A 14,465-nucleotide genomic window follows, 5' to 3' on the forward strand; every position below is an offset into this window, starting at 1 on the left:
AAAGTTTATTCGAACTAACGTCCGCTGGTTCGAATTAACTTTGTAGTGTAGACATACCCTTACTGAGCACCAGCCTCAAGCATTTCAGACCCATCCTATAGGAATAAACTTGCAGTTTAACTTGTTTGTTCCTAGTACATTGGAGTCCCTTATCTCTATATATCTTCTCTCATGGTCAATAATAGTTTAAGCAAGAAGGTTGGGTTCAGGAGCTTTGTTTCCATATGAAGTCTTGGCCTAATATGCCCTCTAACCCAACAATCCCCCAAGAATTGGGATAATAATGTTTCTGCATTTCAGCACATGGAGCAGCAGTGTGGGAATGTGAAAGGCAACTGAGCTGATCTACCTGAATTCCTCCTTGAAAAGGCATTTACAGATGGAGGCTGATGTAAATTGGCATTGTTGCACTGAAATCAATTAAGCAACACCAATTTACACCAGCTGAGCATCTAGTGCAGGGAGCTTAAGGGAACGCAGTGAAAGGAAGCTTGAGCCACTAGGCTGGAGAGTTCAGTACAAGGCACACTTTTTTTCTAATGAAAGCATTGTGCATTCTCAAAGCCATCACGGGGACAGACTTGGGAGAAGAGTTAATAAGATTCTGCAAAATCTGAGAGGGGATGTGGACCTACACAGATAACAGTTAGCAATGTCAAGCTGTCAAGGTCCAAGGGTGTTCTCTCATTCACCTCATCTGAGCCAACTCCAACGGTATGAATGGCGACGTCCCCCATTCTGTGAGCATACACGTGAATACCACCGTCAGTTGCTGTAGGTAATGGTACAGTGGAATCCCCAGCAGCCTGAAGTCCTTCTGCCCTGCTGATCTCCTGATCTCCAGTGTACGCTGCTTCCAGAGTCCCAGAGGTTGCTAAGTGAACCTCTGGGATGCTCTTTGTAACTAAGGGAGACCAACGCGACATCTGAGAAAGAGTAAACAAATGAAAACAGATCAGGCCTGCTTCAGAGCCCCCTACCATTGAGGTGACTGGAGAAAAAGGAGAAAAAATAGTTTTGGATGTTGACTGATTCTTACTCAGCTACTTAAAATTTGAGACATCCAACATGTAAAAACATTCAGGTGCGCCAAGTGATGCAAGAGAGTAAAAGAGTGCTCTGTGTGACTTTCTGATTTGGAATGGCACAATTGCTGCTTTTACTGGATTTCCAGATGCAACTTCTCTCTCTCCACTGTGTGATAGCCAACAAAATACCTGAAACACAAACCTTCCCTCCCCACAACCCATCCCACTAGATACAGATCCATCATGCCCCTGGGAGCATCACTATTCTTCATGCCTCAGTTCCCCATCTGTAAAATGCAAACAATAACACATCCCTATCTCGCAGAGGTGTCATGAACAAAACTACATTAAACATTGTCAAGTGTCCATACATTACGGTAATGGGGACCAGATACATACCATGGACAGATTGACCCCCAAGGTCATTAAACTTCAGTCTACTGACTGTAGGACAGTGCACAGCCCAGGCCATAGAAGACAAAAAGCAGCCACTACAAATACTGAATACATCCCAACCACAAAATAGGATACATGGAAACCTTCTGGCCAGAGGTGGTATAGGAAAGCTACACTTACAGCCTGAGGGGATACTCACATCCTTGGGACTGGTTATCTGTTGGATAAGGGACACTCGATCCTGGACAGCTTTGGTGAGCGTCACCGACCGCGGAAGATGACGGATTGGGTCTTCTAGCGTTTGAACACCTGGATTACAACAGTAAAGTGTTGGGTTCTTTCCTACAGTTTGCTTCCCCTCCTGCTGATCATGCAATCACGGACGACATAACTGAATAGCAACTTCATTCTACCACTTATTCCTTCCTTAGAGAACTCGAGGAACAATTAGGGAATACAGGCCAGGTCACAACAGAGGAAAACAAAGGGCACATTATCTATTGAGCACACACTGCAGTCACCTGGGAAATCAGATTAAAATCTTGTTCCTTTTGTCCCTACATCAACAGGGATTGGATGTGTGGCCGAGAGAGAAGGAAGTGCTTTGTGACACTGAAAAGCAACCATTCTAGCCTTTAAGAAGGGGTGCTAATGGAGTCCAATGAGATCCCTTTGACAGGGGTAATGTCTGCAACAAGATGTTATAACAGATAAGCACTAGATGCGGAATCTTCATGGCTCCGACAAAGATATAATGACTTTGAGCAGAAGAGAAGGAGTGTTCCGAGAAGAATCACTGCAGGGCTACTTGCTGTACTATTGCACTGTAGAAGTGCTCTGTGCAGTAGCTTCCTGAAGAGTCTGACTGACATTTATTACTACAGTAAAACTCCGATGGTCCGGCATCTGATGGTCCGGCACTCCTGATGGTCCGGCACCATCAGGAACCTGGAAGTGCTCCGGGCAGCTGGACCACTGGAGCTGCTCTGCCCCCAGCTTCCCCGATTCAGCCGCTGCTGAACTGACTAGCGACTAAATCGGGGAAGTCGGGGGCAGAGCAGCTGGAGTGCTGCTGGGTAGGTCCTGTAGCGCTGCCCCTCGGGGCTGCGGGACCAACCTGGCAGCACCCCAGCTGCCCCCGATTCAGCCGCTGCTGATACTGACCAGCAGCTGACTCCAGGAAGCCCGAGGTAGAGCTGCTCTGCCCCGGCTTCCTGGAATCAGCCGCTGATCAGTTTTAGCAGCAACTGACTTGGGTACACCTGGGGCAGAGCAGCTGGGATGCTGCCGGTTGGTCCAGTAGCGCCGAGGAGTGGTGCTACTGGACCAACCCGGCAGCCCCCCAGCTGCTCTGCCCCAGGTGTCCCTAAGTCAACCCCTGCTGATACTGATCAGCGGCTGACTCCAGGAAGCCCGAGGCAGAGCTGCTCTGCCCCAGGCTTCCTGGAGTCAGCCACTGGTCAGTTTCAACAGTGGCTGAATCAGGACGCCTGGGACAGAGCAGCTGGGGGGCTGCCGGGTTGGCCCAGTAGCGCCGAGGGGAAGCACTACGGGGACCAACCCGGCAGCACCCCAGCTGCTCTGCCCCAGGCGTCCCCAAGAGCAGCTGGGTTGCTGCCGGGTTGGTCTCGCAGCGCCGAGAGTCGGCGCTACCGGACCAACCCAGCAGCACTCCAGCTGCTCTGCTGCAGGCGTCCCCAATTCACCTGCTGCTGAAACTGACCAGCAGCAGCTGAATCAGGGATGCCTGGGGCAAAGCCGGACTATCGGAAGGGGGGGCTATGAGGGGTCTGGGGTGGCATCCCCCCCACCCCAGACCCCTTTAGCCCCCCCTTCCAATAGTCCGGCATTTCTGATAATTCAGCAGCCCCTGGGTCCTAAAGGTGCCAGATTATCGGAAGTTTACTGTATTACCTTCTAAAAATTCAGCAGCACTTGAGACCCAGCATTTGTTTCTCAACAGCCCATTCATACTGATTTTCCCTTTGCAAAACAATCCAGTTCATTTGTATAGTAAGTTCGTAGCCTGCAGAAAGCCAGTTACTCTGAGCTTGGAGGGCTACCACCCACAAAATAAATGGAACTTTCACCAGTTGTTCCAAATCCTTGGTAGATGCTCCACCTCAGCTCCTTGGGCTGACTTTCGAACGAGAGCAGAAGGGGAATATCAAGAAAGGGACTTTTGTTACCCTCTCTTACTGCTGCTGGAGTGATCTCTGACAGGACACAGCACTGACTGATGGCATGTGCTAGGAGCACAACTCTGATGTAAGAAAGACTAGTCAACAGTTGCTAACTTATCCTACTGATCATCAGAGTGAATTGATGGATCTTCTACCATGCTCTACCAAAGTTATATCTTGAATTTTATTTGGTTAACTGCAGCAGTAGATGGTGCAGGTGGCTTTGTACCATGTCATACTTTGTTTCAGGTAGGACAATAACCCGGATAATCTGGAAGCCAGGTTGGCACATTGCTCAGGCACCAAGTGAGTATCACAGGCTGTGGTTATTTATTTCAGATTCCCTACCTGCTGCAGGGCTGGAACAACCTTTTTGAATTGAATCATATGGCAGCTTGGACCCATCAGAGGGAAACCTAAACAACAAGATCAGAGGAAAGTCACCTCATGAAAGGGTGACAGTTTCTAGGACCCTTCACTGCATGGCAAGGCTTTATTTTGCTGACTTACTGTTGATGTAAAAGGGTTCATTGACACAGAAGCAGAGTTACTTGACTAATTCAACCTGATGTCAGATCAGGTGGATCATAAAAGCCAAAATTCAGGATAAGGGTTTGAGTCTCTGATCTACACCACGACACCTCTGGCCATGTCATTCAGGAGAGGGGCAGGAATGAGCTGCACTCACCTGCAGGAAGTGGAGCGATGCAGCAAGAGAACAAAATAAGCTGGGGCTGCATTGCTCTGCTTGCCGCTGAGAGCAGGAAGAGGAGGGACAACAGACCGCTGCTGCCAGTGCTGGCCCCACTAGTCCCCTGGACCGCATCGCTTGGGGGAGGAGAAGTGGTGGGGCCCTGGGCGGAGGAGGGTTGTTCCGGACCTTCCCCAGTGGCCCCATTCTGCCCCCTTTAACCAGTTGCCACTGATGACCACAATCTAACAGTCAACACGGACCAAGCCGGCAATAACCAAGCTTAGGAGAAAGGCTGGTGCGTGATTAAGTTAGCAATACAAGTAAACAAGTAAGCAAGGAGGCAAAATTTGTACCATATCGAAGGCATAGCTAAGATATTAGAAATAAGGTGCAATCTATACTTACTTACTGACCTATTGATCAGGACCTGGCAGTTTCTGTGGTTGATCACTTAAACAGCACTTAGCTCCCCAAAATTAGTTATCAACAAGTAAATGCTGAAGATGTGAGTTGTACTGTCCTGGAGCCCCCAACATCATAGCCACAGCCTAAGATCGCCAAAGTGTTTCCACTATAATCCCAGTTTTGGGCAAACTCTTGGATATCCTGACTTGTGCATGCTTAACTCTGCAGCCCTCGTATCTTTGCATAAAAGTATTCTGATAAAACATGTTACATATACAAAATAATCAGACTAAGGAAGAAAGTAAGGATGTAATAGAGTAGTCGACTAAATGATTAACCGATACTCCTCCACAAGTAAATTTTTAATGGGCTGGCTGACAGGCTGGCTCAGTCCTGGCTCCCACCGGAACCCAATATTGACACCTGTGCCAGCTCTTAGTGCTTGGACTGCAGAGCCACAGCGGGGTTGATGCCGGGTCCTGGCACTTGGAGCTGGTGTGCAGGCAGGCTGGCTCAGTCCTGGCTCAGTCCCACCATACAAGTGCTTTTACTGCAGAGCTGTAGTGGGGGTAGTGTCAGACGCAGCAGAAGCTGGGATTGAGTGGTAGCAGTGCTACTCCTTATAGATTAGTAATATAGTCAACAAATTGTTTGTCAACTACGTGATTAAGGAATTACATGCTTCTTAACATCCCTACAAGAAAGATCTGAAAGCACAACAAGTTTCCTCCTTGAAAGCAACAGTTAGTAAACATACCTGATGTAGTCATAGCGGTCATGCCAGTTTTCTCCCTTTGGCAGAGGAAATGCCATTTCTCGTGGCATGGGGGAGATGCCATGAAAGGCCAGTTTAGCTTCTCGGGCCTCAGAAAAGGTCACCCCTAAAAGCACAGGAGGAGACAGATAAGGACACAAAGCACTTCTAGAATATCTGAGGATGTTTAGAGGTAGCTGGAACCATGTACTCTTAGCAGGCCCACTGCAAACTTTAAGACTAGAGTTTTCTGTAAATCCTGGAAAAACAGACTACAATATGGAAAAAGAACAGAGATTATTGTAGAAAGAACATAAGACTTCCTGTGGGTATATCCTTGAAACGCTCAGTTTCCAATAAAGCCTAGTTGTTTAGAGCTTTATTATGAATGATTATTTTTCTTCTTTAAATTGTAGCCTAAATGCTCTACAAGAGGATTTGGAACTTAAAATTGAAGATCCTATCAGAATGTTAAGTGGATCAGCTGGTGATTCTTTTCCTAGTTCTATGTGACTGTTGTCTGGATATTTTCCTGTTTTCTTTCATTTGATGCATGTGAAACTTTATGGGAAGAATATGCTTTTTATTTGCAACAGCACATTTGGGACCTGCTTAGTGGTTTACCACAATGTCTTCTGATGTGTTACAGTCAGGCAAATTTCAAACAAAGGATAATGTGTTAGTAACAAAGGTCCTGATTAAAGTTTTTCAGTTGCACTGAGCAGCTAGATAAAAAAAAACAGGGGAGGAAATCTGGATTTCAGAATGACAAGGAAAAGAAGCTTTTTGGAAAGGATGGTCTAGTGACGGGACTGAGAAACAGAAAATTTGGGATTTATGCCCTTATCTGCCACTGATGTGATGTGATGTTGGGCATGTCACCTCATCTTCCTCTGGTCCTTTTTCCAGCTACAAAAAAGGAGATATTGTGAGGGACATCCACAGATGGAAGGCGCCAGACAAGGGAAAATTACTGTCATTATTATTAGCATTATATAAAGGTTTGCTGACAGTGTCTTGATATTATTCGCTGAAAACAGAGTGTCAAATAGCAACAGACACAGCCAAATGGTCCTGCTTGAATTATGTCTGGAAAAGCCGCAGTAAGAATGGGCTAGGCCTGGCACATCCAACATCCAGATTTGATTTAAAATTCATATAAGATGCAGCACAAACCTTCAGCTCCTTACCTGGCTCAAATAGTAAGTCACTGGTATAAAGGTTTTTCACTAACAAGTTGGAGCAGAGTTTGATGCTTTTCAGATGGCTGTAGCGTCTATTCAGGTACATGGAGAGGATGTAGTGAAGGTCAAGCATCAGGCAGGTCCAGCGTACATTGGCAGGAGCCACACCTATCAACTCTAAGCATCAGAAAAGCATTGTTAAACCCAGCATTAAACACTGACGAGCAGTGTTCCCTGTAAATTGGGCATTTGTGTGGCAGCTCAGGATAGATTCAAATGCCACCCAGCTGATTAGCAGACCACCCAGAGCTAGGCTGGTATTTCTTCTGTTGGCGCACATTTGCACATGCCTTGGTGCACACAGAAAAAAAATTATTCCGCACATCAAAGGACAAAATCCTCACAGGGATGGAACAGTTTAGAGGGAACATTGCTGACAAGACAGTTAAAAAATAACAGAAATACAGCTTTACACATGGGCTAAAATCCTTAGGGAATCAGAGGCATGAGGTTGATATGTGTGTGCACAATTGTGCACATGCACATTCAGAGACAGTTATCACACTAGTAAAATAGATAGCTAGGTTTCTAGTGATCTTTTAAGTCCAGATGTTGATTTGCAGCACAACTGTGGTAGTTGCACGTGAATAAAGAATTAATTGCATACACATTTTTATGCATGCATCCGTGTCTTTCATTCCTGAAAATTTAGAATCTAGTTTACATTCTTCACATTTTAAAATCTTCCAAAACAGGTCAATTTTTTTTGTCCAAACCGACCAACCTTTTAGGAACGTGATTTCCATCACAAACAAACTAAAAGTCAGTGAATCCACTCTCATGTGATATGTCCAATGCCTGAGACATCTGAGTTGTATTTTCAAAACTACAATGCACCTAATTGTTTCTTACTATACATTAAGGCTACGTCTACACTGGACCCTTTTCCGGAAGGGGCATGTAAATTTCACCAGTCGTCGTAGGGAAATCCGCGGGGGATTTAAATATCCCCCGCGGCATTTAAATAAAAATGTCCGCCGCTTTTTTCCGGCTTTTAAAAAAGCCGGAAAAGAGCGTCTACACTGGCCCCGATCCTCCGGAAAAAGTGCCCTTTTCCGGAGGGTCTTATTCCTACTTTGAAGTTATATTCCTATTCTTATTCCTACTTTGAAGTGCCCTTTTCCGGAGGGTCTTATTCCTACTTTGAAGTAGGAATAAGACCCTCCGGAAAAGGGCACTTTTTCCGGAGGATCGGGACCAGTGTAGACGCTCTTTTCCGGCTTTTTTAAAAGCCGGAAAAAAGCGGCGGACATTTTTATTTAAATGCCGCGGGGGATATTTAAATATCCCCCGCGGATTTCCCTACGACGACTGGTGAAATTTACATGCCCCTTCCGGAAAAGGGGCCAGTGTAGACGTAGCCCTTGGGAATTTCTTCCTGATGCCTGCTGGTGGTTGACTGAGATGTTGATGTATCAGGCTTGATCATACTAGTAATTTTTATTCTAGTTTAGTGCAATTGCTGGTGCTACTGCTAGTCATATAACGTGCTTAATCCTTTTTGAATTTAGTCTCCTGGGCCAGTGAGTTCCAAAGGTTAATTCTATATCATGTACAATGAAAAAATCCTGCAAAGTCTAAGTGTTAATAAAACATGGATTTAATAAACCAGCTCTCATTATAAGGCACCCTAAAATTAACAAATTAAATCCATGACTACAAGGCTTAGGTCACATATAACTATAGCAATGCTGATGTGACAGGTTATTTTATCTTTACTAAGGTATTTTATGTTATTCCTACTCTACATACCTTAGCAAAGAGAAAAAGTATTTCCTAGATCTGCCACACTATTATTCAGATATGCTTTTCTTTACCTTGCTTCGAAGTTCTGGCTGTGCACTCATACACTGATCCTTTGGCTGCTCCACAAATGAAGGGGAACTGAAGCCAGGTGGCTGTGGATTTGAACTCCTTAAAAAGGTTGGAGAAGGAGATGCGGACAACCAGGCTGTCCTGAGGAAAAAAACACACACGATATTTTCCTCCTGGCAGATCACTCGGGGAAATGCTGCAGATAATGGAGGATATAGTTTCTTGGATGATATTCCTCCATCCAGCATGGATACCCCCCAATGCTAAAAGAGTACCACACAACATGTGGCCCTACGTAGGAAGGAGTGAAGTCAGAAGAAAACATACAGTAAGGTCAGAGAAGTGGGGTTTAGAGATTTTTACCTAGAGCCCACAGACATTAGATCAGAATGTGAATTATATGAGGCTCAGGGTAATCACCACTGATAATGAAGCAAGCCTTCTAATAAGTAAATTAAGAGCCAAGGGGGAAATGACTGGAGCTCTCAAACTCAAAGAAGTGAGGCAGAAAGATGATCAAGAAAGGCAAAAATCTTCACTTTTAACTCCATTCCTACAGCTACTATAGCAGTCTATGGGACTTCAGCATGAGGTACTTATGCCAAATTATTACTTTGCTTCTAGAACACTCAGGTGATAAGAGTTCAGTTCTCTATGTTGAGCTCTCATTCTCAACCCCATTCCTCTATTCATAATAGAACACCAGTTACACCAGGGCCATACGTCACATTCCTTCACATACCTCTGTGGTAACATCCAAGTGGACCACAAAATATTTGCCAGGCATGGGCTTGAAGAGCAGGTAGAGGTAATGACCAGTCAGCCCCAATGACTGTGTACTGGTTTTGGGAAGCTGGATGTAGTTACTGGCAGGAATGGAGCCACGAATGCGATATACTGTTCCCTTCAATGTCTTGTCCTAAAATAAAGAGAACATGCATTGATGCAAAGGTCTGTCCTACAGTCAAGTAAGAGAGGAGATTCAGTTGCAGAACTCGCACTGCTTATTCACGCAACATATGCAATTACAAATTCCATCACTGGCTTCAAGTCAGATATAGGCCGAGATTAGTCTAACAGAGCTGTGGACAATAAGAGGTAGAAAGTTCTGAGGCCATACATCAGGGCTATGTCTACACTGGCCAGTCCTGCGCAAGAACATATGCAAATGAGGCACGGTGATGAATCTCGCCGCGCCTCATTTGCATACTTAAGAGCCTCCGTTTTTGTGCAAGGGGCTTTTGCGCAAGAAGGAGCGGTCTACATTTCTCCTTCTTGCGCAAAATCCTCCTCTTGCGCAAGAGCCGTTCTGCCTGAAAATAAGCGGCAGAACGGCTCTTGCGCAAAAGCCCCTTATGAAAAATGGTGGCTCATTTAGTATGCAAATGAGGCACGTGATGCCTCATTTGCATATGTTCTTGCACAAGACTGGGCAATGTAGACGTAGGCCAAGGGTTCTCAAACAGTTTCTTGGAAGATCCCATCTTAACAGAGACATTTTTCCACAACCTCCTATCTTCTCACTTGTGATCACATTACATCCTCTATGGCAACAACAGCGATTGCTTAAATGGAAGTGATATATGTTTTAGCTGCCTGTAATGTGATGTAGGAGGGAGAAATGACAGCAAACACCAGTTGGCCAAATTGTTCTTTGGGAACCACCAGCAAAAGCTCTCTGGACCTCTTTAGGCACCTCTGTTGCAATAAGCAGGAGGCAAGGTGGAAAGATGTCATTTTCTCTTTTGATGACACAGAGCAAGGGAATCTGAAATCTTCCTCTTTTTTTAACATCACAAAGCAAGGGGGACTGGGAAATCCATCTCTCTAATGGTCACAGCGTGCTTGTCTCTCTCTCTGTAGTACAGCTGGGTCCAATCAGGAAATATTAGGACTACAATATGTTACCATAAATGTTGTCACATCTCCCTCCTTAGTTGATCTTTTCCACTCTTCCACTTTAAAGTGCTTGAAGACATTCAGATACGGATGCTGCCACACTGCATAGAATCAGAAGAGAGTGAAGATACTAGGATATCATAACTGGACACACTGCTGGTCATAATGATTCATCAATACACACCAGGGAGTTAAAGCAACCCATTAGCGCACTCGCCAGATTATGCTAGCCTCCCAGCCTCTTTTACTGACACATGCAATATTTGTTCCACGAGGACAGGACAGAAATTCTTCTGAAATGCAGAAGCTGGTGCCTGCTAGGGATGAGAACGGATAACTGGTTAACCTGTTAACCGCTGAATTGGTTTACCTTACCAGGTGCTGCTTGCCAAGTACTGGTTAATCGGTACCCGGGAGCAGCCCACTGCGGCGGAAGGCTGCTCCAGCCCCATGTGGGGGGTGGAGGTGGGGGACGAAGCTGGAAGCAGCAGCCCCTGCACGGCCAGGGAGAAGGGCAGCTCCCACGCAGCTGGGCAGACACAGCCTCCTGCGGATCCCGTACTTAATCGGTTAACCAGCTACCCCGAGGGTGCGTCTAGACTGGTAAGATTTTGCGCAAAAGCCAGTGCTTTTGCGCAAAAACTAGCCAGCTCTCTACACTGGCCGCTTGAATTTGCGCAAGAGCACTGACGAGCTCATGTAAGAATCCGGTGCTTCTCGCTCCCGCTCAGGGATGAGCCCTCTTGTGCAAGAGGCCAGTGTAGACAGGCACCTTAACTTTCTGGGCAAGAAAGCCCAATGGCTAAAATGGCCATTGGACCTTTCTTGTGCAAAAGTGCATCTAGCCTGGGCACGGATGCTCTTGTGCAAAAGCACTTTTTGTGCAAAAGCATCCGTGCCAGGCTAGACGCTCTTGTGCGGAAATACTTGTCGTGGAAAAACTTTTCCGTTACGGGTATTTCTTCAAAATCCCGCCAGCGCAGACGCCGCCCGTGTTAGCGAGTTCCCTCGGGTGTCTCGCGCCTGGAGCCCGCCGCGCGCCCCGTGGGGAAGGCCCGTGGGGGCTCTGCGCTCGCCCCTCAGGCGCCCCGGCCCCAGCACCAGGGGGGCGGTGCCCTGTGCCAAGGGGGTTCACGTGAGAGGTCCCGGCCCCTCTGTCTGCCTCCCCTCGGCCCCGCCCCCCGGGAGTCCGTTACCCCTCAGGCCCGCCCCGCTACCTTTGGCCATGGCTGCCCCGCTCGCTGCCGCTGCCGCCGCCGCCACAGCTCAGCCGGCCCGCCCGCCGGTAACCATAGAGCTCTCTCGGCTAGCGCGCCAAGCGGCCGCGCGCCACGTGACCCGCGCGCCGTGCGCCCCGCGGCTGGAACGCGGGTCCCGCCGAGGCCACCGTCGCTCGCGCTCCGGCGGGGGGATGCTTCCGCCACGGTAAGTGTCATGGCCGCCGTGGGGCGCCCCTGTGGGGGTGGCCGTGCGCTGCAGGGCAGAGTCACCGCCGCCCCCTCCGCTGGCATCCTGCCCGCGCACAGCGACTCCCCGTGTCACCCCTCACTGGGCAGCCCGGCCGCCGTGTCTGGCACGGCATCGCCCCCAGGGCGGCACGTGGCACTGGTGGGCCCGGGGCTGGCACTGGGCACTTGAGCAGCTGGGGGCGTAGCACAGAATGCCACCTGCACGTGGTCCTAGGTGGGGAGGGTAATTGGGAATGACCCACACGCAGGGACCATCCCATTAAATCCGAGACAAGAGAACACCTGCAAACCCTGAAAATCTGCAAAGGATGGGTGGAATATGATGTAGGGATTTTCTGACAAAACACGTATAAAACAGTGCCTTCCATCCCACTAAATCAAAGGCTGGAAGATAGACCGCTGCAAGTGGAGATGTGGCCGACTCTCTAATTAAAAGCATCAGAAGTTAGGTGATTCACTTGGCTCCTTTCTCTAATCCCCTCTTCTCTATAACTTCATAGTTTACTTTTGTCTAATTTTGCTGGAAAATTCTTCGTGGCAAAATTATGTCACTACATAAATGTTCGTTTATCATAACAATGCAGGAAAACAAATCTCCAGCAGTTTCAATCACTACTGCATCTTTTCTTGTTTGCAAACCCCTCTTCAGCTTGATAGGGGAACTATACCATCCAACCAGCTGATTTACAAAGCCTGTTTTTTTGTGATGATTTTGGTTCTTTCTTAGTAACTTTCTAGGTGAGTGGTCTCTTCTTCAGTACACATCTAGGTCTCTGTTTTTATGGTGATGTACCATATAGAGCACTCATAACTGAACTGCTTTAAAAATCAAATAAAAATTAGTAGAAAACACACACACATCTCTTTTGAGAAGTATCAGTCTGAGTAAAAGATAGAAAATCATCATTTTAGATATTAGATGGTATAAAAGACCTGTAGGCTGTGTCTACATTGGTGTGATCTTGCACAAAAGCAGCCGCTTTGGGCCAAAACTTGCTGCCTGTCTACACTGGCCGTGAGTTCTTGCGCAAGAACACTGACGTTCTAATGTATGAAATCAGGGCTTCTTGCGCAAGAACTATGATGCTCCCGCTCAGGAATAAGCCCTCTTGCGCAACTCTTCTTGCGCAAGAGGCCATTGTAGACAGGCAACATGAATTTCTTGCGCAAGAAAGCCCTATGGTTAAAATGGCCATCAGAGCTTTCTTGCTCAAGAGAGCATCTACACTGGCATGGATGCTCTTGCGCAAAAGCACATCTCTTGCGCAAAAGCACATGCCAGTGTAGACGCTCTCTTCTGGAAGAGTTTTTGCACAAGAACTCTTCTGCAAAAGAGTTTTTGTGCAAGAAGCTGCCAGTGTAGACGTAGCTGTGTAGTTTAGGGTAGGAAGTATTCCAATAATAAAAGTCAGTAATTGCAAGTCCTGTGAGTCAGGGACTGTCTTTTTGTTCTGTGTTTCATATAGGGTTAGCACAGGTAAATCTGGTCGATACTTGGTCCCCAACCACTATGGCAATACAGATAATAAACAACCATTATTATATAATGCTGTCTCAATCTCTAGGTTGTAAAACATAAGTGCTGTACTTGAATACTGTGTACAGATGTGGTCTCCTCACCTCAAAAGATATTTTGGCCTTGGAAAGGGTTCAGAAAAGGGCAACTAAAATGATCAGGGGTTTGGAATGGGTACCATATGAAGAGAGGTTAAAGCGACTGGGACTTTTCAGTTTAGAAAAGAGGAGACTGAGGGGAGATATGATAGAGGTCTATAAAATCATGAGTGGTGTGGAGAGGGCGGATAAAGAAAAGTTATTTATTAGTTCCCATAATAGAAGAACTAGAGGACACCGAATGAAATTAATGGGTAGCAGGTTTAAAACTAATAAAAGAAAGTTCTTCTTCACACAGTGTGTAGTCAACCTGTGGAACTCCTTGCCAGAGGAGGCTGTGAAGGCTAGGACTGTAACAGAGTTTAAAGAGAAGCTAGATAATTTCATGGAGGTTAGGTCCATAAAAGGCAATTAGCCAGAGGATAGAAATGGTGTCCCTGGCCTCTGTTTGTCAGAGGCTGGAGAAGGATGGCAGGAGACAAATCACTTGATCATTGTCTTCGGTCCACGCTGTCGGGGGCACCTGGTGCTGGCCACTGTCGGCAGACAGGCTACTGGGCTAGATGGTCCTTTGGTCTGACCCAGTATGGCCGTTCTTATGTTGATAATACAAATAAATTAAAAATAATTGATCAAAACCAGCCCTATTAAATGTCAAATATAAGAGAGTAGATTTTAAAAACTGGGATGGGAGAGAAATAATAAATACGGGATTGTGTCCTTTGTGTTTGAACAACGACACAAACTCTTTGGAGAAAAGTTTTTTGGTGCTTTGAGATGTGTAAAAAGATGGATTAAGATTAATTTCAGGTGCAAATGGAATCCCATGCTAGGGGAGGCCCTAAAACACAGCCTCCTGCTGATTTAAGACCTCTTGTTGAAATAGCGGTAAAGGCAGGTAGGTTATGAGCACAAACATCTTTTAGGACAGATCTCGAGGCTTTACAGACAAGAAGCGTTCAAA

General features: G+C 46.6%; 1 protein-coding gene across 1 annotated transcript in view; it reads right to left on the minus strand.

Annotated features, from left to right (window-relative positions):
- WDR90 (WD repeat domain 90) overlaps positions 1 to 11,780 on the minus strand; it is a 55,646-nt gene extending 43,866 nt beyond the window's left edge. The window contains exons 1-9 of the mRNA XM_075899214.2: positions 11,636 to 11,780; positions 10,428 to 10,519; positions 9,262 to 9,438; positions 8,522 to 8,660; positions 6,651 to 6,821; positions 5,464 to 5,587; positions 3,956 to 4,023; positions 1,624 to 1,733; positions 693 to 926 (exon numbers count right to left, since the gene is read on the minus strand). Of these exons, the coding sequence (XP_075755329.2) occupies positions 693 to 926; positions 1,624 to 1,733; positions 3,956 to 4,023; positions 5,464 to 5,587; positions 6,651 to 6,821; positions 8,522 to 8,660; positions 9,262 to 9,438; positions 10,428 to 10,519; positions 11,636 to 11,645 (1,125 nt within the window). The 5' untranslated portion in view covers positions 11,646 to 11,780. The remainder of the gene's footprint in view (positions 1 to 692; positions 927 to 1,623; positions 1,734 to 3,955; positions 4,024 to 5,463; positions 5,588 to 6,650; positions 6,822 to 8,521; positions 8,661 to 9,261; positions 9,439 to 10,427; positions 10,520 to 11,635) is intronic.
- Between the last annotated feature and the right edge of the window lie 2,685 nt (positions 11,781 to 14,465).

Source organism: Pelodiscus sinensis, chromosome 15, assembly GCF_052426305.1.
Source record: "Pelodiscus sinensis isolate ZL-2025 chromosome 15, ASM5242630v1, whole genome shotgun sequence".
Classification (NCBI taxonomy): domain Eukaryota; kingdom Metazoa; phylum Chordata; order Testudines; family Trionychidae; genus Pelodiscus; species Pelodiscus sinensis.